Source organism: Pseudophryne corroboree, chromosome 8, assembly GCF_028390025.1.
Source record: "Pseudophryne corroboree isolate aPseCor3 chromosome 8, aPseCor3.hap2, whole genome shotgun sequence".
Taxonomy (NCBI): Eukaryota; Metazoa; Chordata; class Amphibia; order Anura; family Myobatrachidae; genus Pseudophryne; species Pseudophryne corroboree.
In genome coordinates, this window is record NC_086451.1 from 468,286,540 (window position 1) to 468,308,081 (window position 21,542).

Consider the following 21,542-nt stretch of genomic DNA (forward strand, 5'->3'; position numbering starts at 1 on the left):
TTTTAACTATCATTAACATATCACTCAGCTTATATCCCCTCTATGAGGGCCCTTTATACATTCTGCAATGTCCCTCTGTCTTCCATACAGCTTGTTTGTAAATGTCAGCCGGATCTCAAGTCAGGTCCGTGGCTACTTGACCAGCAATTGTCCTGGAACGTGTGTCCAAATTTTGGAATATGAGAAAGTTCGGGAAACCGTGGTAGAGTACGTGCGGGGCAATGTGAAGATATGGATTGGATCAAAGTACACCAATTATGGAGTATATGAAATTATACCAAAGGTAAAAGCAGCGTTATGAGAGATGGTATCCTGCAGTTACAGAGAATACATACAGGATTTTGTATTACAGAGAGACACCAGAATATTGCATGGCTATTGTAAGGTCCAGTTTCTGTATTTATAAATGACATGTAACAGTATATTCCAATAGCATTCTCTAGTACTGTAACACAAATACACATTATTCGTGCATTTGCTGAAAGTGTGTTAGCTTTAACTCTCTGGATAATTATTTGCAGAGCAAACTTGTGGCTGAGGAATATTCTCCGGTCATGAGGACAAAAGCCGTGAAAACTGAAAAAGAACAGCAATTATTGAAGAACTGCCATGTGAGTAGAGGGAACTAAAAAAGTTGTATTATATGTTATAGGAGAGGGTTAAACCTTCACATTTTTCTGCACACACAGCGCAGCTTCACAGGTGGACCACATGGGTGTGATTGTTCAGCTAGTGAGTGCTTTATCCATCAAGTAACTGACCCCTAGAGAAGGGAGTGGAGTGCTCACTCACTGTCCAGACAGTGGAGCCATCTGGGATTTCCCCAGTATATCTATGGGCCAGTCCAACCCTGCAGCTGGATAAAACCGTGCTACACTGCAGGTGGGGAAGATGTAACATGTGCAGAGAGATTTAGATTTGGGAGAGGTGTGTCCAAACTCAGATCTACATTGCAGTGTTATAGGCCCTACACACTGGGCGATATTAGTGAAAGATATGAACAATCTCGTTCATTAATGAACAAGATGCCGTTCATATCTTTCAATGTGGAGGCACCAGCGATGAATGATTCACGGACCCACGCTCATTCATCGCTGGTGCCCCGTCGCTTGTGCATGCAGGCCAATATGGACAATCTCGTCCATATTTGCCTGCACTGCTATGGAGCCGGGTGATGGGGGGAGTGAAGAAACTTCACTCCCCGCGTCACTGCTCTACCGCCGCCGGGTCGCCTGTCGGCCGTATCTGCCGTTGGGCAGCTCAGCGGTGGATCGCGCAGTGTGTAGGGCCCTTAAGAATAAATCTGCCCATTGTTTGTGGGCTACATGCGAAAGCCACCACTATTTACTCTTCTTTTTTGCTTTGCTCCAATTTCAGAAGCTGCCCCACTATGTGTCAATAATGTAGTATTTTTTAAGTTTGCAATATGATTTAAAAAAAAGTTACAACTAATATAAAATGCAGACATTTGATATCTGACTCACAATACCTAGAGAAGCACCAGTGTGGGTGGAGTGCCTTCGGGGGGCGCTAGCGGCATCAGACAGCTTGCGTGTCGCTATAAGCATTTGCTATGCGTGTAAAGTTTTGGTGACGTTGTGCCCTAGATCCGGGATGCGGTGGCTGTGATCGAGTACTTGGCTTGGCTGGAGAAAACCGTACCGACGGACACTGTGACTGAAGACAGCGGAGCAGAATATGTTGACGAGCGCCGATCGTAAGATTTCAGTAGCTAAGTATTATTGGAAAATGTTAATTAGGTGGTAATGCCACCAAACACTGAACATTGGGTTTGGCTGGAATTATGTGATATAAATATACAGGGAAAGGAAGTGTTTTCCACATGGTCATTGAGTTACATTGTCGCTACAGTAGCTGAGTTATGTAACTAGCGACTTCCCTGTGCGCTATAATGTTTCCTTCGCTTTTCATGTTTTTCATACCATTTGCAACACAGGCACTTTCATGGCAAAGAGGAGTATTAACACTCGGGGGGCCTGGGGGGCCGTTGTGCAGCAGGCTCGGCCACCTACCTCCAGCCAGCGGTTCCGTCTTTCCAGTGACAGTGTCAGGTAGATGGCGCATGCACAGAAGCAGCCGGCCTATTGCAGAGTTTTTTTGGGGTATCCAATAAGAGGTGAATAAACATCTGGCGTGAAAAAAGTCATTTTTTCCCGATTTTTTTTTCTTGATGTTTCACCGAGATATTTTTACAGGCTATCCAATTTTCTCAGTGAAACCTGTGTGTTTTCGATAGAAACAGCCCCGTTTTTGGATGAAAATGGGTCTGTTTCTCGGGATTTGATTTTGCCTGTCTGAGGCAGGTGAAACAAAATCCTAGATAAGCAGCGACTCACGCCAGATTATCAGGATTGATAGGATAGCTCCCAGCAGGACAATTACCCTTGGTAATTAACCGCGGCTAATTGGATACCCCCAATAAAAGAAAGAGGGTAATTGCTTATACCAGGCGCCACTCAAACAATATGAAAGTAGTTCATAGAAAATGATAATATATTCCTTAAACTGGAGGTTGATCCTCAAGAGCTCCTTCCACTGATATGTGTTTTGTTCTCAGCACATAAGGAAAGAATGAAATAACATCATGTGTAGTACAATTTATGTTTTAATGACATACACACAATACAGCCATTAAAAGAGATTCCAAAACTATCAAATTCCCCACGTCCAGTTAGAGATGCTGCAAATAGAACAATTACCGGAGTTATATGAGAACTGGTGTGAAACAGTCCTCAAAAGCGTGTTATGTTTTTAGTCACCAAAAAGGTCCTCCCGGGTGGACGATCAGGTGTATTCCTCCGGTAAATGGGTAGCAGTTCACCTTTCACTGGAACAGAAGGGTCCAAATACACCCAACGCGTTTCAACTCAAAATGCTATGGGTCTTTCTCAAGGCAATGTGCTATGGGTCTTTCACATTGCCTTGAGAAAGACCCATAGCATTTTGGGTTGAAACGCGTTGGCTGTATTTGGACCCTTCTTGGAGGGGCGGGCCACGGCGGCTGCGTGACGTCTCACGCAGCCGCTGCAGCCAGTGACAGCAACGATCAACTCCCGGCCAGCCGCAGGAGCTGCGCTGGCCGGGAGTTGCTCCACAAATACAAAAGATTTGCCGCTGTGCGATGCTTTTGTATTTGTGCAGGGGGGGGGGGCGGACTGTGCTGGGCGTCCCCCCACATGTCAGGGAAGATGATCATAGCTGTCCTAAATTTAGCCTAGCTACGATCAAGTCGGAATGACCCCCTTTGGTATAAGGTCAGGGTTGGAAGACAAAATTTGTATATAAAGAACTCAAAAAAACTTTTCTGTCTTTATATATTCTAGGAAACAGGCATACTTCAAAGGGCCGAGTTTTGGTACCATTTCTGCCGGTGGTCTAAACGCAGCGCTACCGCATTACAGGTAGAGTACACGCCACCTGGGGGCCTCCAGATTCCTCACATCGCTACCTGAAGCAAAAATACCCCCCCTCCCTCTCCCTCTCCCCCTCCCCTCTCTTTCTATCATTACGTGACAGCTGTAACTCATTTGTACATATTTTGTGTGTGAGAAATATCGTTGATGTCAATATAAGAGTTTTTAGCAGTTCAAAACAACTGATAAAATTCTGGGTCCCAAAAGAGAATTCTGACCTAACTTTTACAGAGCAACGAACGAGACCAACCGCAAACTGAGTGTGAGAGAAATGTACCTCGTTGATTCTGGGGGACAGTATTTGTGAGTATTTCATTGTCACGTTCCTATGCAGATTATTTTACTGCAAATTTGTAATGGTCCCCATACATCACAGATACTGTATATTGGGGCAATTTCCCCATCCCCCAACGGCCGGGTCAGGGAATCGGGAATATTAAACATGTTTAGAAATCCTGATTCCCCCCATCCCGACAGAAAACGGTTGGGATTAGCTAATATGGGATTTTTTTAACATGTTTAATTTCCCAAATTCCCCTGTGGATCGCCAATCATGGCTGGCCAAAGATCGGCAGATGCATGTTTAGTACTGTCGTCAGTTGTATTTACATATTAGTGTTGCTATAATCGGTGACAGCATCTTGGGTTACATCAACTACAAATGGCGTTGGGTATGAAATCCCAGCAGTCGGGATCCCGACAGAATCCCAACACATCCCGGTAAGTATTTTCACCCTACCCCTAATCCTAACCCTGACCCACCCCTCCTGCTGCCTAACCCTAACCTCCCACTCCCACAGCCTAACCCTAACCACCCCCCCCTGCAGCCTAACCTTCCCCTCCCACAGCCTAACACTTACCTCCCACTCCCACAGCCTAACCCTAATTTACCCCCCCCCCGCAGCCTAACCTTCCCCTCCAATAGCCTAACACTTACCTCCCACTCCCACAGCCTAACCCTAACCATCCCCCCACGCAGCCTAACCTTCCCCTCCCACAGCCTAACACTTACCTCCCACTCCCACAGCCTATCCCTAACCACCCCCCCCGTAGCCTAACCTTCTCCTCCCACAGCCTAACACTTACCTCCCACTCCCACAGCCTAACCCTAACCATCCCCCCACAGCCTAACCTTCCCCTCCCACAGCCTAACACTTTCCTCCCACTCCCACAGCCTAACCCTAACCATCCCCCCACAGCCTAACCTTCCCCTCCCACAGCCTAACACTTACCTCCCACTCCCACAGCCTAACCCTAACCATCCCCCCGCAGCCTAACCTTCCCCTCCCACAGCCTAACACTTACCTCCCACTCCCACAGCCTAACCCTAACTTACCCGCCCCGCAGCCTAACCTTCCCCTCCCACAGCCTAACACATACCTCCCACTCCCACAGCCTAACCCTAACCATCCCCCCGCAGCCTAACCTTCCCCTCCCACAGCCTAACACTTACCTCCCACTCCCACAGCCTAACCCTAACCATCCCCCCACAGCCTAACCTTCCCCTCCCACAGCTTAACACTTACCTCCCACTCCCACAGCCTAACCCTAACCATCCCCCCACGCAGCCTAACCTTCCCCTCCCACAGCCTAACACTTACCTCCCACTCCCACAGCCTATACCTAACCATCCCCCCGTAGCCTAACCTTCCCCTCCCACAGCCTAACACTTACCTCCCACTCCCACAGCCTAACCCTAACCATCCCCCCACAGCCTAACCCTCCCCTCCCACAGCCTAACACTTACCTCCCACTCCCACAGCCTAACCCTAACCATCCCCCCACAGCCTAACCTTCCCCTCCCACAGCCTAACACTTACCTCCCACTCCCACAGCCTAACCCTAACCATCCCCCCGCAGCCTAACCTTCCCCTCCCACAGCCTAACACTTACCTCCCACTCCCACAGCCTAACCCTAACTTACCCCCCCCCCCGCAGCCTAACCTTCCCCTCCCACAGCCTAACACATACCTCCCACTCCCACAGCCTAACCCTAACCATCCCCCCGCAGCCTAACCTTCCCCTCCCACAGCCTAACACTTACCTCCCGCTCCCACAGCCTAACCTTAACCATCCCCCCACAGCCTAACCTTCCCCTCCCACAGCCTAACACTTACCTCCCACTCCCACAGCCTAACCCTAATTTACCCCCCCCCCCCGCAGCCTAACCTTCCCCTCCCACAGCCTAACACATACCTCCCACTCCCACAGCCTAACCCTAACCATCCCCCCGCAGCCTAACCTTCCCCTCCCACAGCCTAACACTTACCTCCCACTCCCACAGCCTAACCCTAACCATCCCCCCACAGCCTAACCTTCCCCTCCCACAGCCTAACACTTACCTCCCACTCCCACAGCCTAACCCTAACCATCCCCCCACAGCCTAACCTTCCCCTCCCACAGCCTAACACTTACCTCCCACTCCCACAGCCTAACCCTAACCATCCCCCCGCAGCCTAACCTTCCCCTCCCACAGCCTAACACTTACCTCCCACTCCCACAGCCTAACCCTAACTTACCCCCCCCCCCCGCAGCCTAACCTTCCCCTCCCACAGCCTAACACATACCTCCCACTCCCACAGCCTAACCCTAACCATCCCCCCGCAGCCTAACCTTCCCCTCCCACAGCCTAACAATTACCTCCCACTCCCACAGCCTAACCCTAACCATCCCCCCACAGCCTAACCTTCCCCTCCCACAGCTTAACACTTACCTCCCACTCCCACAGCCTAACCCTAACCATACCCCCACGCAGCCTAACCTTCCCCTCCCACAGCCTAACACTTACCTCCCACTCCCACAGCCTATCCCTAACCATCCCCCCGTAGCCTAACCTTCCCCTCCCACAGCCTAACACTTACCTCCCACTCCCACAGCCTAACCCTAACCATCCCCCCACAGCCTAACCTTCCCCTCCCACAGCCTAACACTTACCTCCCACTCCCACAGCCTAACCCTAACCATCCCCCCACAGCCTAACCTTCCCCTCCCACAGCCTAACACTTACCTCCCACTCCCACAGCCTAACCCTAACCATCCCCCCGCAGCCTAACCTTCCCCTCCCACAGCCTAACACTTACCTCCCACTCCCACAGCCTAACCCTAACCATCCCCCCGCAGCCTAACCTTCCCCTCCCACAGCCTAACACTTACCTCCCACTCCCACAGCCTAACCCTAACTTACCCCCCCCCCGCAGCCTAACCTTCCCCTCCCACAGCCTAACACATACCTCCCACTCCCACAGCCTAACCCTAACCATCCCCCCGCAGCCTAACCTTCCCCTCCCACAGCCTAACACTTACCTCCCGCTCCCACAGCCTAACCTTAACCATCCCCCCACAGCCTAACCTTCCCCTCCCACAGCCTAACACTTACCTCCCACTCCCACAGCCTAACCCTAATTTACCCCCCCCCCCGCAGCCTAACCTTCCCCTCCCACAGCCTAACACATACCTCCCACTCCCACAGCCTAACCCTAACCATCCCCCCGCAGCCTAACCTTCCCCTCCCACAGCCTAACACTTACCTCCCACTCCCACAGCCTAACCCTAACCATCCCCCCACAGCCTAACCTTCCCCTCCCACAGCCTAACACTTACCTCCCACTCCCACAGCCTAACCCTAACCATCCCCCCACAGCCTAACCTTCCCCTCCCACAGCCTAACACTTACCTCCCACTCCCACAGCCTAACCCTAACCATCCCCCCGCAGCCTAACCTTCCCCTCCCACAGCCTAACACTTACCTCCCACTCCCACAGCCTAACCCTAACTTACCCCCCCCCCCGCAGCCTAACCTTCCCCTCCCACAGCCTAACACATACCTCCCACTCCCACAGCCTAACCCTAACCATCCCCCCGCAGCCTAACCTTCCCCTCCCACAGCCTAACAATTACCTCCCACTCCCACAGCCTAACCCTAACCATCCCCCCACAGCCTAACCTTCCCCTCCCACAGCTTAACACTTACCTCCCACTCCCACAGCCTAACCCTAACCATACCCCCACGCAGCCTAACCTTCCCCTCCCACAGCCTAACACTTACCTCCCACTCCCACAGCCTATCCCTAACCATCCCCCCGTAGCCTAACCTTCCCCTCCCACAGCCTAACACTTACCTCCCACTCCCACAGCCTAACCCTAACCATCCCCCCACAGCCTAACCTTCCCCTCCCACAGCCTAACACTTACCTCCCACTCCCACAGCCTAACCCTAACCATCCCCCCACAGCCTAACCTTCCCCTCCCACAGCCTAACACTTACCTCCCACTCCCACAGCCTAACCCTAACCATCCCCCCGCAGCCTAACCTTCCCCTCCCACAGCCTAACACTTACCTCCCACTCCCACAGCCTAACCCTAACTTACCCCCCCCGCAGCCTAACCTTCCCCTCCCACAGCCTAACACATACCTCCCACTCCCACAGCCTAACCCTAACCATCCCCCCGCAGCCTAACCTTCCCCTCCCACAGCCTAACACTTACCTCCCACTCCCACAGCCTAACCCTAACCATCCCCCCACGCAGCCTAACCTTCCCCTCTCACAGCCTAACACATACCTCCCACTCCCACAGCCTAACCCTAACCATCCCCCCGCAGCCTAACCTTCCCCTCCCACAGCCTAACACTTACCTCCCACTCCCACAGCCTAACCCTAACTTACCCCCCCCCGCAGCCTAACCTTCCCCTCCCACAGCCTAACACATACCTCCCACTCCCACAGCCTAACCCTAACCATCCCCCCGCAGCCTAACCTTCCCCTCCCACAGCCTAACACTTACCTCCCACTCCCACAGCCTAACCCTAACCATCCCCCCACAGCCTAACCTTCCCCTCCCACAGCCTAACACTTACCTCCCACTCCCACAGCCTAACCCTAACCATCCCCCCACAGCCTAACACTTACCTCCCACTCCCACAGCCTAACCCTAACCATCCCCCCACAGCCTAACCTTCCCCTCCCACAGCCTAACACTTACCTCCCACTTCCACAGCCTAACCCTAACCATCCCCCCGCAGCCTAACCTTCCCCTCCCACAGCCTAACACTTACCTCCCACTCCCACAGCCTAACCCTAACTTACCCCCCCCGCAGCCTAACCTTCCCCTCCCACAGCCTAACACATACCTCCCACTCCCACAGCCTAACCCTAACCATCCCCCCGCAGCCTAACCTTCCCCTCCCACAGCCTAACACTTACCTCTCACTCCCACAGCCTAACCCTAACCATCCCCCCACAGCCTAACCTTCCCCTCCCACAGCCTAACACTTACCTCCCACTCCCACAGCCTAACCCTAACCATCCCCCCACAGCCTAACCTTCCCCTCCCACAGCCTAACACTTACCTCCCACTCCCACAGCCTAACCCTAACCATCCCCCCACAGCCTAACCTTCCCCTCCCACAGCCTAACACTTACCTCCCACTCCCACAGCCTAACCCTAACCATCCCCCCACAGCCTAACCTTCCCCTCCCACAGCCTAACACTTACCTCCCACTCCCACAGCCTAACCCTAACCATCCCCCCACAGCCTAACACTTACCTCCCACTCCCACAGCCTAACCCTAACCATCCCCCCACAGCCTAACCTTCCCCTCCCACAGCCTAACACTTACCTCCCACTTCCACAGCCTAACCCTAACCATCCCCCCGCAGCCTAACCTTCCCCTCCCACAGCCTAACACTTACCTCCCACTCCCACAGCCTAACCCTAACTTACCCCCCCCGCAGCCTAACCTTCCCCTCCCACAGCCTAACACATACCTCCCACTCCCACAGCCTAACCCTAACCATCCCCCCGCAGCCTAACCTTCCCCTCCCACAGCCTAACACTTACCTCTCACTCCCACAGCCTAACCCTAACCATCCCCCCACAGCCTAACCTTCCCCTCCCACAGCCTAACACTTACCTCCCACTCCCACAGCCTAACCCTAACCATCCCCCCACAGCCTAACCTTCCCCTCCCACAGCCTAACACTTACCTCCCACTCCCACAGCCTAACCCTAACCATCCCCCCACAGCCTAACCTTCCCCTCCCACAGCCTAACACTTACCTCCCACTCCCACAGCCTAACCCTAACCATCCCCCCACAGCCTAACCTTCCCCTCCCACAGCCTAACACTTACCTCCCACTCCCACAGCCTAACCCTAACCATCCCCCCACGGCCTAACCTTCCCCTCCCACAGCCTAACACTTACCTCCCACTCCCACAGCCTAACCCTAACCATCCCCCCACAGCCTAACCTTCCCCTCCCACAGCCTAACACTTACCTCCCACTCCCACAGCCTAACCCTAACCATCCCCCCACAGCCTAACCTTCCCCTCCCACAGCCTAACACTTACCTCCCACTCCCACAGCCTAACCCTAACCATCCCCCCACGGCCTAACCTTCCCCTCCCACAGCCTAACACTTACCTCCCACTCCCACAGCCTAACCCTAACTTACCCCCCCCGCAGCCTAACCTTCCCCTCTCACAGCCTAACACATACCTCCCACTCCCACAGCCTAACCCTAACCATCCCCCCGCAGCCTAACCTTCCCCTCCCACAGCCTAACACTTACCTCCCACTCCCACAGCCTAACCCTAACAAACCCCCCCCCCGCAGCCTAACCTTCCCCTCCCACAGCCTAACACATACCTCCCACTCCCACAGCCTAACCCTAACCATCCCCCCGCAGCCTAACCTTCCCCTCCCACAGCCTAACACTTACCTCCCACTCCCACAGCCTAACCCTAACCATCCCCCCACGGCCTAACCTTCCCCTCCCACAGCCTAACACTTACCTCCCACTCCCACAGCCTAACCCTAACCATCCCCCCACAGCCTAACCTTCCCCTCCCACAGCCTAACACTTACCTCCCACTCCCACAGCCTAACCCTAACCATCCCCCCACAGCCTAACCTTCCCCTCCCACAGCCTAACACTTACCTCCCACTCCCACAGCCTAACCCTAACCATCCCCCCACAGCCTAACCTTCCCCTCCCACAGCCTAACACTTACCTCCCACTCCCACAGCCTAACCCTAACTTACCCCCCCGCAGCCTAACCTTCCCCTCTCACAGCCTAACACATACCTCCCACTCCCACAGCCTAACCCTAACCATCCCCCCGCAGCCTAACCTTCCCCTCCCACAGCCTAACACTTACCTCCCACTCCCACAGCCTAACCCTAACTTACCCCCCCCCCCGCAGCCTAACCTTCCCCTCCCACAGCCTAACACATACCTCCCACTCCCACAGCCTAACCCTAACCATCCCCCCGCAGCCTAACCTTCCCCTCCCACAGCCTAACACTTACCTCCCACTCCCACAGCCTAACCCTAACCATCCCCCCACAGCCTAACCTTCCCCTCCCACAGCCTAACACTTACCTCCCACTCCCACAGCCTAACCCTAACCATCCCCCCACAGCCTAACCTTCCCCTCCCACAGCCTAACACTTACCTCCCACTCCCACAGCCTAACCCTAACCATCCCCCCGCAGCCTAACCTTCCCCTCCCACAGCCTAACACTTACCTCCCACTCCCACAGCCTAACCCTAATTTACCCCCCCCGCAGCCTAACCTTCCCCTCCCACAGCCTAACACATACCTCCCACTCCCACAGCCTAACCCTAACCATCCCCCCGCAGCCTAACCTTCCCCTCCCACAGCCTAACACTTACCTCTCACTCCCACAGCCTAACCCTAACCATCCCCCCACAGCCTAACCTTCCCCTCCCACAGCCTAACACTTACCTCCCACTCCCACAGCCTAACCCTAACCATCCCCCCACAGCCTAACCTTCCCCTCCCACAGCCTAACACTTACCTCCCACTCCCACAGCCTAACCCTAACCATCCCCCCACAGCCTAACCTTCCCCTCCCACAGCCTAACACTTACCTCCCACTCCCACAGCCTAACCCTAACCATCCCCCCACAGCCTAACCTTCCCCTCCCACAGCCTAACACTTACCTCCCACTCCCACAGCCTAACCCTAACCATCCCCCCACAGCCTAACCTTCCCCTCCCACAGCCTAATACTTACCTCCCACTCCCACAGCCTAACCCTAACCATCCCCCCACAGCCTAACCTTCCCCTCCCATAGCCTAACACTTACCTCCCACTCCCACAGCCTAACCCTAACCATCCCCCCACAGCCTAACCTTCCCCTCCCACAGCCTAACACTTACCTCCCACTCCCACAGCCTAACCCTAACCATCCCCCCACAGCCTAACCTTCCCCTCCCATAGGCTAAGCCAGGGGAGTTTCAACAGAGGAGTGGGCCCGTGGGCCCCTTCGGGTGGGCCCGTACCTCTGTACGGCACTGTAGACTCCGGCATTGTGCCGGAGTCTACTGCGCATGCGCAGGTCTCTGAAACATGATGCCCGCCACGATCCGGAGACCAATTTGGCTACCGCCCATGTGCGGTGTCCATTTTGGCGGTGATTTCTGCCGCGATCGCTGTGCCCGCCGCTGGACTCCGGTAAGACAAGTATTTAAATGGGTGCAGTGTGTGCAGTGTGGGCCCTCCCTGGACCCAGGGGCCCGTGTGCACTGCACACACTGCACCCATTCTAGAAACGCTAATGGGCTAACCCTAACCACCCCTCCCGTAGCCTAACCCTAATCCCCTAAACTTCCCCCACAGCTGCTGCCTAACCGCCCCCATCATCCCAGCCTAACCCTAAACTCCCCCTCCCACAGCCAAACCCTAACCCCCCCCCCCCCCCCCGCAGCCTAACCTCCCCCTCCCACAGCCAAATCCTAACCCCCCCCCGCAGCCTAACCTCCCCCTCAAACAGCCTAACCCTAATCCCCTAATCTTCCCCCACAGCTGCTGCCTAACCGCCCCCATCATCCCAGCCTAAACCTATCATTGCCCTCACAGCCTAACCCTAACCTTCCCCTCCCACAACTTAACCCTAATGCCCTAATCTTCCCTCACAGCTGCTGCCTAACCTCCCCCATCATCGCAGCCTAAACCTATCATTGCCCTCACAGCCTAACCCTAACCTCCCCCTCCCACAGCCTAACCCTAATCCCCTAATCTTCCCTCACAGCTGCTGCCTAACCTCCCCCATCATCGCAGCCTAAACCTATCATTGCCCTCACAGCCTTACCCTAACCTCCCCCTCCCACAGCCTAACCCTAATCCCCTAATCTTCCCTCACAGCTGCTGCCTAACCTCCCCCATCATCGCAGCCTAAACCTATCATTGCCCTCACAGCCTAACCCTAACCTCCCCCTCCCACAGCCTAACCCTAATCCCCTAATCTTCCCTCACAGCTGCTGCCTAACCTCCCCCATCATCCCAGCCTAAACCTATCATTGCCCCCGCAGCCTAACCCTAACCACCCCTCACACAGCCTAACCCTAATCCCCTAATCTTCCACCACAGCTGCTGCCTAACCTCCCCCATCATCGCAGCCTAAACCTATCATTGCCCTCACAGCCTAACCCTAACCTTCCCCTCCCACAGCCTAACCCTAATGCCCTAATCTTCCCCCACAGCTGCTGCCTAACCTCCCCCATCATCGCAGCCTAAACCTATCATTGCCCTCACAGCCTAACCCTAACCTTCCCCTCCCACAGCCTAACCCTAATCCCATAATCTTCCCCCACAGCTGCTGCCTAACCTCCCCCATCATCGCAGCCTAAACCTATCATTGCCCTCACAGCCTAACCTTAACCTCCCACAGCCTAACCCTAATCCCCTAATCTTCCCCCACAGCTGCTGCCTAACCTCCCCCATCATCGCAGCCTAAACCTATCATTGCCCTCACAGCCTAACCCTAACCTTCCCCTCCCACAGCCTAACCCTAACCTAATCCCCTAATCTTCCCCCACAGCTGCTGCCTAACCTCCCCCATCATCGCAGCCTAAACCTATCATTGCCCTCACAGCCTAACCCTAACCTTCCCCTCCCACAGCCAAACCCTAACCCCCCCCTACAGCCTAACCTCCCCCTCCCACTGCCTAACCCTAACCACCCCTCACACAGCCAACCCCTAACCTCCCCCTCCCACTGCCTAACCCCTAACCTCCCCCTCCCACAGCCAAACCCTAACCCCCCCCCCACAGCCTAACCTCCCCCTCCCACTGCCTAACCCTAACCACCCCTCACACAGCCAACCCCTAACCTCCCCCTCCCACTGCCTAACTCCTAACCTCCCCCTCCCACAGCCAAACCCTAACCCCCCCCCCGCAGCCTAACCTCCCCTTCCCACTGCCTAACCCTAACCTCCCCCTCCCACAGCCAAACCCTAACCTCCCCAGCAGCCTAACCTTCCCCTCCCACTGCCTAACCCCTAACCCTGTACTTACCTCCAGGACCTGCAGAATTCTGACCATCAATGGGCTTTGTACAAAGGACCCTAACGTCTGATTCTGGTTAATTTCCATTGATCCATTAATCGTAAAATCTAAAAACCGTAGTCCATGTTTTTATTTTTTTTCACATTGGTTGCTGTGACACGTTCATGATCCGTAATACAATATTTGTACAATGTTTCTTACTATTTTCCAGTGATGGAACAACAGACATCACAAGGACCGTTCACTGGGGGAAACCAACTGACTTCGAAAAGGTGAAATTATCTTTTACAGAAATATCATCTATGATTGGAATTGTTACTTGTCTGCTATAGAGAGGCAAGAGAACGGAAACAAAGTATCAGGACTATGCATGGCGAGGGACCAAAAGTCCCATATGAGAACTGAACGAGCCTTGAATCGCAATGTCTACTTAACTACATTGATGTAATTAAAGCTTGTGGTTCTGTACACAGCACAATTATCGTTCCAGCTAAATGGTAACTTGGAGCGATAATTGCACAGTGTAGGAGGGGAAACAATAATTGCCTGTATCCTAAAATACACAAAAGAAAACAGTAAAACAAACAAACAAAAAGTTATTCAGGCTAATTGGTGAAAATCCAACCTCCAACCAGCCAATATCATGCAAACCGTGCAGGTGTATGAGTACAGTTCCAACGCCTCCTTAATCTGCATGATTGGCCCGTCACAGAAGTACAGTAGGTGGACATTGCCCACTTACTTCTGTATTTAAGAAAAAGAAATAACTAATAGCATTGTTTTCTCATTGTACTGCTGGTTACCCCAATCTAAGGGGAAAAACCAACATGGGGTACACCAGTCTGGACTGGTGGAACCAAAGAGAGGAGACTCGCAGTGTGGGGTTCCCCTGGCATGATTTTAGGCAGCTCTAGACCAGTTGGCCCTAGGGTTGGTTTCACTAGGGGAGTAGGGCCTGCAAAAAATAATGCTGAAACTGTCTCATGGGAATAACTTGCCCCGGCGTCGATAGCACTAAGAGACTTTTTTAAAACATTGATAACGAGTCTCCTTCATCCTCTGATAGTAATCAGTACTAATTCTAATGAGCTTTGTGTGGCGTTCTGTGTTTATAACAAGTACAAACCAGGGTACAGCAGCGTCATTATCACAGAACAGGCTGCGCCGAAATAACAGCTGAGAAATTTATGACAGCCCAGCCCAGTGTAAGAATGTACTTTTGTGAATAAGCCCCTGTGATGTCAGAGGAGGCTCCTCCCATTTTATCTGTCACTTAACTATTTTATTTTATTTATTTTTTTACAAATATGCGTCTCTGTGATATTGTCTTTCCTGCTTATTGTGTTTGGGTTCATTAATGCAACACGATAACCTGCACTCTGTGATTATCACCTTATCTTATCGCACAGGAAGCTTATACGCGGGTCCTGATGGGAAATATTGAGCTGAGCAGACTGGTCTTCCCGCCGCGCACATCTGGTAGGCTCATCTATTAGATTTACAGTTGTTTTTTATTCCCAACATACCGACATCCGAAGGATTATTTAATATTATGGAAATAGCTTTCATTAGATAATAGCGAGTTACATCAAAGCTAAATGAATTGTGTTGAATGATTATTTTCTTATTTATGCTTTATGGCTTGCATTAGTTTTATGGACCTAGAGACAGCAGTGCTGACCATTGTGCCACTGTGCTGCTCAATGTCTAATTGCCAGTCCTAGAAATGTCCCCAGTTTTTCTCATGTAGGAGTTACCGGTATATCTTCTATTGATCATGACAGTGAGGGGGACACTGGAGCTGTCTTTTTAAGTTTCCATTTTGTATATATTTTCAGATATTTATTACAGTCCTCTGAGCGCATATAAAAGTGCACTTTCCACATGAGAACAACCAGAAGATGCAAAACATGTCCTAATATCAGGAAAGAACCCAGGGGGATGAATCAAAACCTTGAAACCTTTGAGATTAAAATGGAGCCGTGTCCATAGCAACAGCCTCTGTCAGAAAATGTGCTAGAAAAATGACAGAAGTAAATTGGTTGCTTTGGGTAACTTCTCCACACTATGGCCCAGATGTATCAAGCCTTGGCGAGTGATAAATTGCACAGTGGTAAAGTACCAACCAATCAGCTCCCAACTGTCATGTTACATGCTGCATTTGAAAAATGACAGTTAGGAGCTGATTGGTTGGTACTTTATCACCGTACAATTTATCACTCTCCGAGGCTTGATAAATCTGGGCCTATCTCTCTTCATAGCTTGAGACGTCTCCCCTACAAGCTCTCCACTTCAGGGGTGGTGGAAATTAATCAATGCCGCCTCCCTTGAAGCAAGAAATATCCCTAAAAATGCCCTTTACCCCTATATCACAGCTACTTTACCGAGGGCCTCATTCAGACCTGATCGCACGCTAGGTTTTTTCGCTGCGCTGTGATCAGTTCAGAACAGCGCATGCGTACGAAGCGCAATGCGCATGCGCGTCGTACGGGTACAAAGCGGATCGTTGCTGAGCGATGGATTTAATGAAGAATCCATTCGCACGGGCGTTCGCAAGGAGATTGACAGGAAGAAGGCGTTTGTGGGTGGCAACTGACCGTTTTCTGGGAGTGGTTGGAAAAACGCAGGCGTGTCCTGGCGTTTGTAGGGCGGGTTCCTGACGTCAATTCCGGGACAGGACAGGATGAAGTGATCGCAGCGGCTGAGTAAGTTCAGACCTACTCAGCAACTGCACAAAACTTTTTTGTAGCGCTCGGCTGCACAAGCGTTCGCACACTTGCAAAGCGAAAATACACTCCCCTATAGGCGGCGACTATCTGATCGCAGCGCTGCAAAAAATAGCTAGCGAGTGATCAGGTCTCTGGATTAGGCCCCTAGTCCGTAGAACCTCGCTCTGCAAAGTGATAATTTCCTTTTTGTCTGTAGCTGCTGTATGAATAGATGGGGAACACCTCATATGTACCCACATTCTGTCAAATGACTGTGCAGACCATTGCACCCCCTGCATGTGACTCAGTCTGGCCCCATAAAATAATGAACACCCCCATGAAACTGGGCTCCCAATGTTACACAGCAGCCTCGGTGATCTGTTTCTCTACTTTCATAAATAAACCTTAACATTCTGCTCCTGGAATCCTGCGCTTCATACATTACACTGAGGATGATGTCTGTAATCTGAATGTCGGCAGTAGGCGGAAGTTGTGGATTAAACACAAATGTTTTGTCTGCCAGGGAGAGTGATAGAATGTATAGCCAGACAGGCTCTGTGGGAAGTGGGCTTAAATTTTGGCCATGGCACCGGACATGGAATCGGAAACTTCTTCGCTGTCCATGAATGTAAGTAAATCAGCGGGAAAAGTAAAACTTTCTAATAATTTGTTGAATCTTTTCTCACATCTCTGTGCTGCCTACAGTGCAAGTCATTAACATCACCTGTGATAGACACATATTTCTATCTATCTATCTATCTATCTATCTATCTATCTATCTATCTATCTACAAAATACATTATTTGAATACATGTTTGGATATTTTAGGGCCAGTAGGCTTTCAGTCGAGTAACATTGGAATGACTGTTGGAATGTTTACATCAATCGGTAAGTTCATTTTCTGCCATTTGTAAAGTAACAGTTTCATACTTTGACAATATGTTGTGTTTATTTATTTAGAACTCCCAGACTGACCATAATTATCATAGTGTGGGTGGTTGATTAACCTCATATATAGAGGGCAGGGACCCACAGCCGCTGATAGTCACTCTCCCAGGGCAGGGGGCAGCAGCCGATGATAGTCACTCTCCCAGGGCAGGGGGCCGCAGCCGGTGATAGTCAATCTCCCAGGGCAGCATCCGGTGATAGTCACTCTCCCAGGGCAGAGGCCACAGCTGGTGATAGTCACTCTCCCAGGGCAGGGGGCAGCAGCCGGTGATAGTCACTCTCCCAGGGCAGGGGGCAGCAGCCGGTGATAGTCACTCTCCCAGGGCAGGGGGCAGCAGCCGGTGATAGTCACTCTCCCAGGGCAGGGGGCAGCCGGTGATAGTCACTCTTCCAGGGCAGGGGGCAGCCGGTGATAGTCTCTCTTCCAGGGCAGGGGGCAGCAGCTGGTGATAGTCACTCTCTCAGGGCAGGGGGCAGCAGCCGGTGATAGTCACTCTCCCAGGGCAGGGGCCCACATCCGGTGATAGTCACTCTCCCAGGGCAGGGGGCAGCCGGTGATAGTCACTCTCCCAGGGCAGGGGGCAGCAGCCGGTGATAGTCACTCTCTCAGGGCAGGGGGCAGCAGCCGGTGATAGTCACTCTCCCAGGGCAGGGGGCAGCCGGTGATAGTCACTCTCCCAGGGCAGGGTCAGCAGCCAGTGATAGTCACTCTCCCAGGGCAGGGGGCAGCAGCCGGTGATAGTCACTCTCCCAGGGCAGGGGCCGCAGCCGGTGATAGTCACTCTCCCAGGACAGGGGGCAGCAGCCGGTGATAGTCACTCTCCCAGGGCAGGGGGCAGCAGCCGGTGATAGTCACTCTCCCAGGGCAGGGGGCAGCAGTCGGTGATAGCCACTCTCCCAGGGTACGGGGCAGCAGCCGGTGATAGTCACTCTCACAGGGCAGGGGGCAGCCGGTGATCGTCAATCTCCCAGGGCAGGGGGCTGCAGCCGGTGATAGTCACTCTCCCAGGGCAGGGGGCAGCAGCCGGTGATACTCTCCCAGGGCAGGGGTCGCAGCCGTGATATTCACTCTTACAGGCAGGGGCCGCAGCCAGCTTCACCACTCTCCGAAAATGGGTTTGTCAGGCCCTCATTGTCTGGGATGCTTCTTGACACCTGCAAATTCCAGCAGTATGTAAATCTCGCTGCAGCGTTTGGGGCGCTGCCTGTGACATCCCATCCCCAGATCTACATTCCGATTCCTGCGCATGCGCAAGTCTGACTACATCAGAGATTTATCCCTCTGTCCAGACCGCCAGACCATGTATTTCTTACTATTCAATTTTATATTGTGAGGATTAGTATGATTAGACAATCACAGCTGATTCAGAAGCACGTACGTTATATACATTGTGGGGTGTATACGTATAACCACCTTAACCAGAAATCATATTTACTGTATATAGCCATGGGAATGTAAAACAAGAGGTGGCCTGCGCCAGTAGAGAAGCGACATTTCCTTTTGTGTGCACCAGTGGTAGGAGATAAATAATGACTGTCACACGTGTATATCACCTGTTGTACTGTCTCACGTCTTCTATATTCCTCTTTAGAGCCTGGTTACTATCATGACGGATATTTTGGTATTCGCATTGAGGATATTGCGGTGGTAGTGGAAGCAAACACAAAGGTTTCTTTATTTCTTTACTATTTTTACTTTACTTTTTGTTTTCTTTTACTTTTATTTCTTTACTTTTACTTTTTCGTTTTCTCTTTTCATTAATCTTGCGCACGTTGGGGGTTATTCAGAGAAAAACGCAGATGGCTGCATACTCAGCCAGATCTGTGTTCATCTCTGCACATGCTGAAGGCTGCCCAGCACAGGGCGAGAACGCCCAGTGTGCGTGGGGCCGCCTCCCAATGCGTCCGCTATCTAATTGCGTATGCTTCGGATCTGTGGTTTTCGTCTGGCGCCATTTTTTGTTCAGAGTGGATGTGTGTGACGTCACGCTGCCCCCTGAATACGATCCTGGCACGCCCCTGTTCGCACTGCCCCATGCCACATCGCCACCCTGCAAACGCCCGCCGCAGTCAATCATAGAGGCGGTGGGAGGGGGTTGAAAAGATCTCTCTCCTGCTACCATGCCTCCATAGGTTAAAATGAGTTTACACCATCCGAAGATGGTGAAACTAACGTGAAGAAACTGTAGGGAATTTGATGTGAGCTGGATCAAATGTAATTGAACAAAAAGTGAATTATTTCTAGTTGAAATTGATTTGGTCTGTTTAATGGCTTACTGTAGTCTTAATTGAGTGCCCGTATTTTTAAAACGGCAAACATTACTGAAGCAAAACCCATGATTGTCCGTATTTTTAAAGCGGCAATCATTTACAAAGTAAAACCAACCGGTTTTGCTTTGGTGATGATTGCTGTTTTAAAAATACGGGCTAAAATCCTACACCTCTGACAAACTCGGACCCTATTATATTTACCCTCGAATGTCTTCTGAAATCACAGCTGCCAATAATAGTATTTTATATATGTATTTTTTTGCCTACCATGTTCAGTATAAAATAAACCCTCACCCTTCTCTCTCTCTCTTTCTGCCTCATCCCCCACCCCTTGCTCTCTCTTTCTGTACCTATTTTCTGCTCTCTTTCTCTCTCTGAACCTCCACCTCTTTCTTTTTTCTCTCTCTCTGTTTCTCTCTGTTCATGCTTAGCACACATTTGGAGGCGAGAAGTATCTGACATTTGAGACGGTGACCTTAGTTCCATATCACAGAAGTCTGATTGACACCAGTATTATGACAGATGTACAGGTGAGTAAATGCTGTTTTTTTATATTGATCACATCTGAAGCCTAACGCGTTTCATGTAAAAATTAAAAGCTGGGAAATTGTATCACTTCTACACCGTTTTCCTCAATTGCTGCATTTATTTTTGTAGCAAATTATCTCCAGTGTAGACCAAGGAGTTCTGAGGGACACATTGAGTGGGTTTTGCAGAAGAGATCCAGTGGGAAATGTTATATATACATATAGTATGTTTCATGTTATAAAGGCCTAATGCAGATTGATACAGTTTGCAACTTTTAATCATTGATCTTATTTATCTCTGTTCACAACACAGCTGAGACCAATATTTACGCAATGTTGATCTTTTTGTCTGTTAGATTGAATATGTTGACAAGCTGTATGAGAAAATCAGACGCATTATGGGGCCTGAACTAAAGAAACAGAATCTTAATGAGGAATATAAATGGCTGGAGAAGAACACGGAGCCGTTATCACATGGGACGTTCATTACAGCATCTCTCGGGGTCCTGACAGTAACGGTTATAACCAACGTATTTCTACAGCAGGCGTCGGTGTGACAGATCTGTGAGATAACGAACACCTGCTAGTTATTAATAATAACTTTCTCAACTCAATACATTTCTTGAAATAAACAAATAAGGGGATGGCGCTAAAGATATTGAGGAACTAACAGCAGCATTATTCCAGCAATATAATATTTTCGCTCATGTGGTTATTGTGTAATGAATGATCAAAATTCCCTAAACCGGTCTTGGAAATATCCAGCGCATCTGACTGCGATATTTGACCATAATTGTCCCCCGTCATCTACCGACTGCGTGACAGTGCCAGACAATTTATTGTTATTGTATAAAACTCTTTTTAATAACTTCCTTTGTTTTTTTTGTGAAATGAACAATAACCACAATACAATATGTATTCTGCTGTAATAAAGCGATTTGAGGAAAGCTGTCCTTCAAATGACCTTTCTGCTGCAGAATGTACATCTATTACATGTTAACGTTTATTTTCTATAAGATCAGAGTTTGTAGTCTTTGGAAATGATTCTAGAATTCGCCAGCTTTGATCAAACGCAAATCACTGAAGATATTATTCTAATGTACCAAGTGTAAAATGATTTCAGTGCGGCGAGTTACTGTCGGCAGTCACAAAACGGATTGGGACACAGAGAGAGGCAATTACGTTGTGTGCTCCTGTGAGCTAAGTGGGGGGAGGCTACTCAATGGGGGTCATTCCGAGTTGTTCGCTCGCAAGCTGCTTTTAGCAGCTTTGCACACGCTAAGCCGCCGCCTACTGGGAGTGAATCTTAGCTTATCAAAATTGCGAACGAAAGATTAG

General features: G+C 51.2%; 1 protein-coding gene across 1 annotated transcript in view; it reads left to right on the plus strand.

The window, feature by feature from the left end:
* The window catches only part of XPNPEP2 (X-prolyl aminopeptidase 2), a 62,623-nt gene extending 41,397 nt beyond the window's left edge, over positions 1-21,226 (plus strand). Inside the window, exons 10-21 of the mRNA XM_063935760.1 lie at positions 91-283; positions 522-611; positions 1,608-1,717; positions 3,345-3,422; positions 3,666-3,737; positions 13,962-14,022; positions 15,160-15,229; positions 16,982-17,086; positions 17,287-17,346; positions 18,999-19,075; positions 20,109-20,207; positions 20,561-21,226. Coding sequence (XP_063791830.1) covers positions 91-283; positions 522-611; positions 1,608-1,717; positions 3,345-3,422; positions 3,666-3,737; positions 13,962-14,022; positions 15,160-15,229; positions 16,982-17,086; positions 17,287-17,346; positions 18,999-19,075; positions 20,109-20,207; positions 20,561-20,761 — 1,216 coding nt within the window. The 3' untranslated portion in view covers positions 20,762-21,226. The remainder of the gene's footprint in view (positions 1-90; positions 284-521; positions 612-1,607; positions 1,718-3,344; positions 3,423-3,665; positions 3,738-13,961; positions 14,023-15,159; positions 15,230-16,981; positions 17,087-17,286; positions 17,347-18,998; positions 19,076-20,108; positions 20,208-20,560) is intronic.
* Positions 21,227-21,542: the final 316 nt, after the last annotated feature.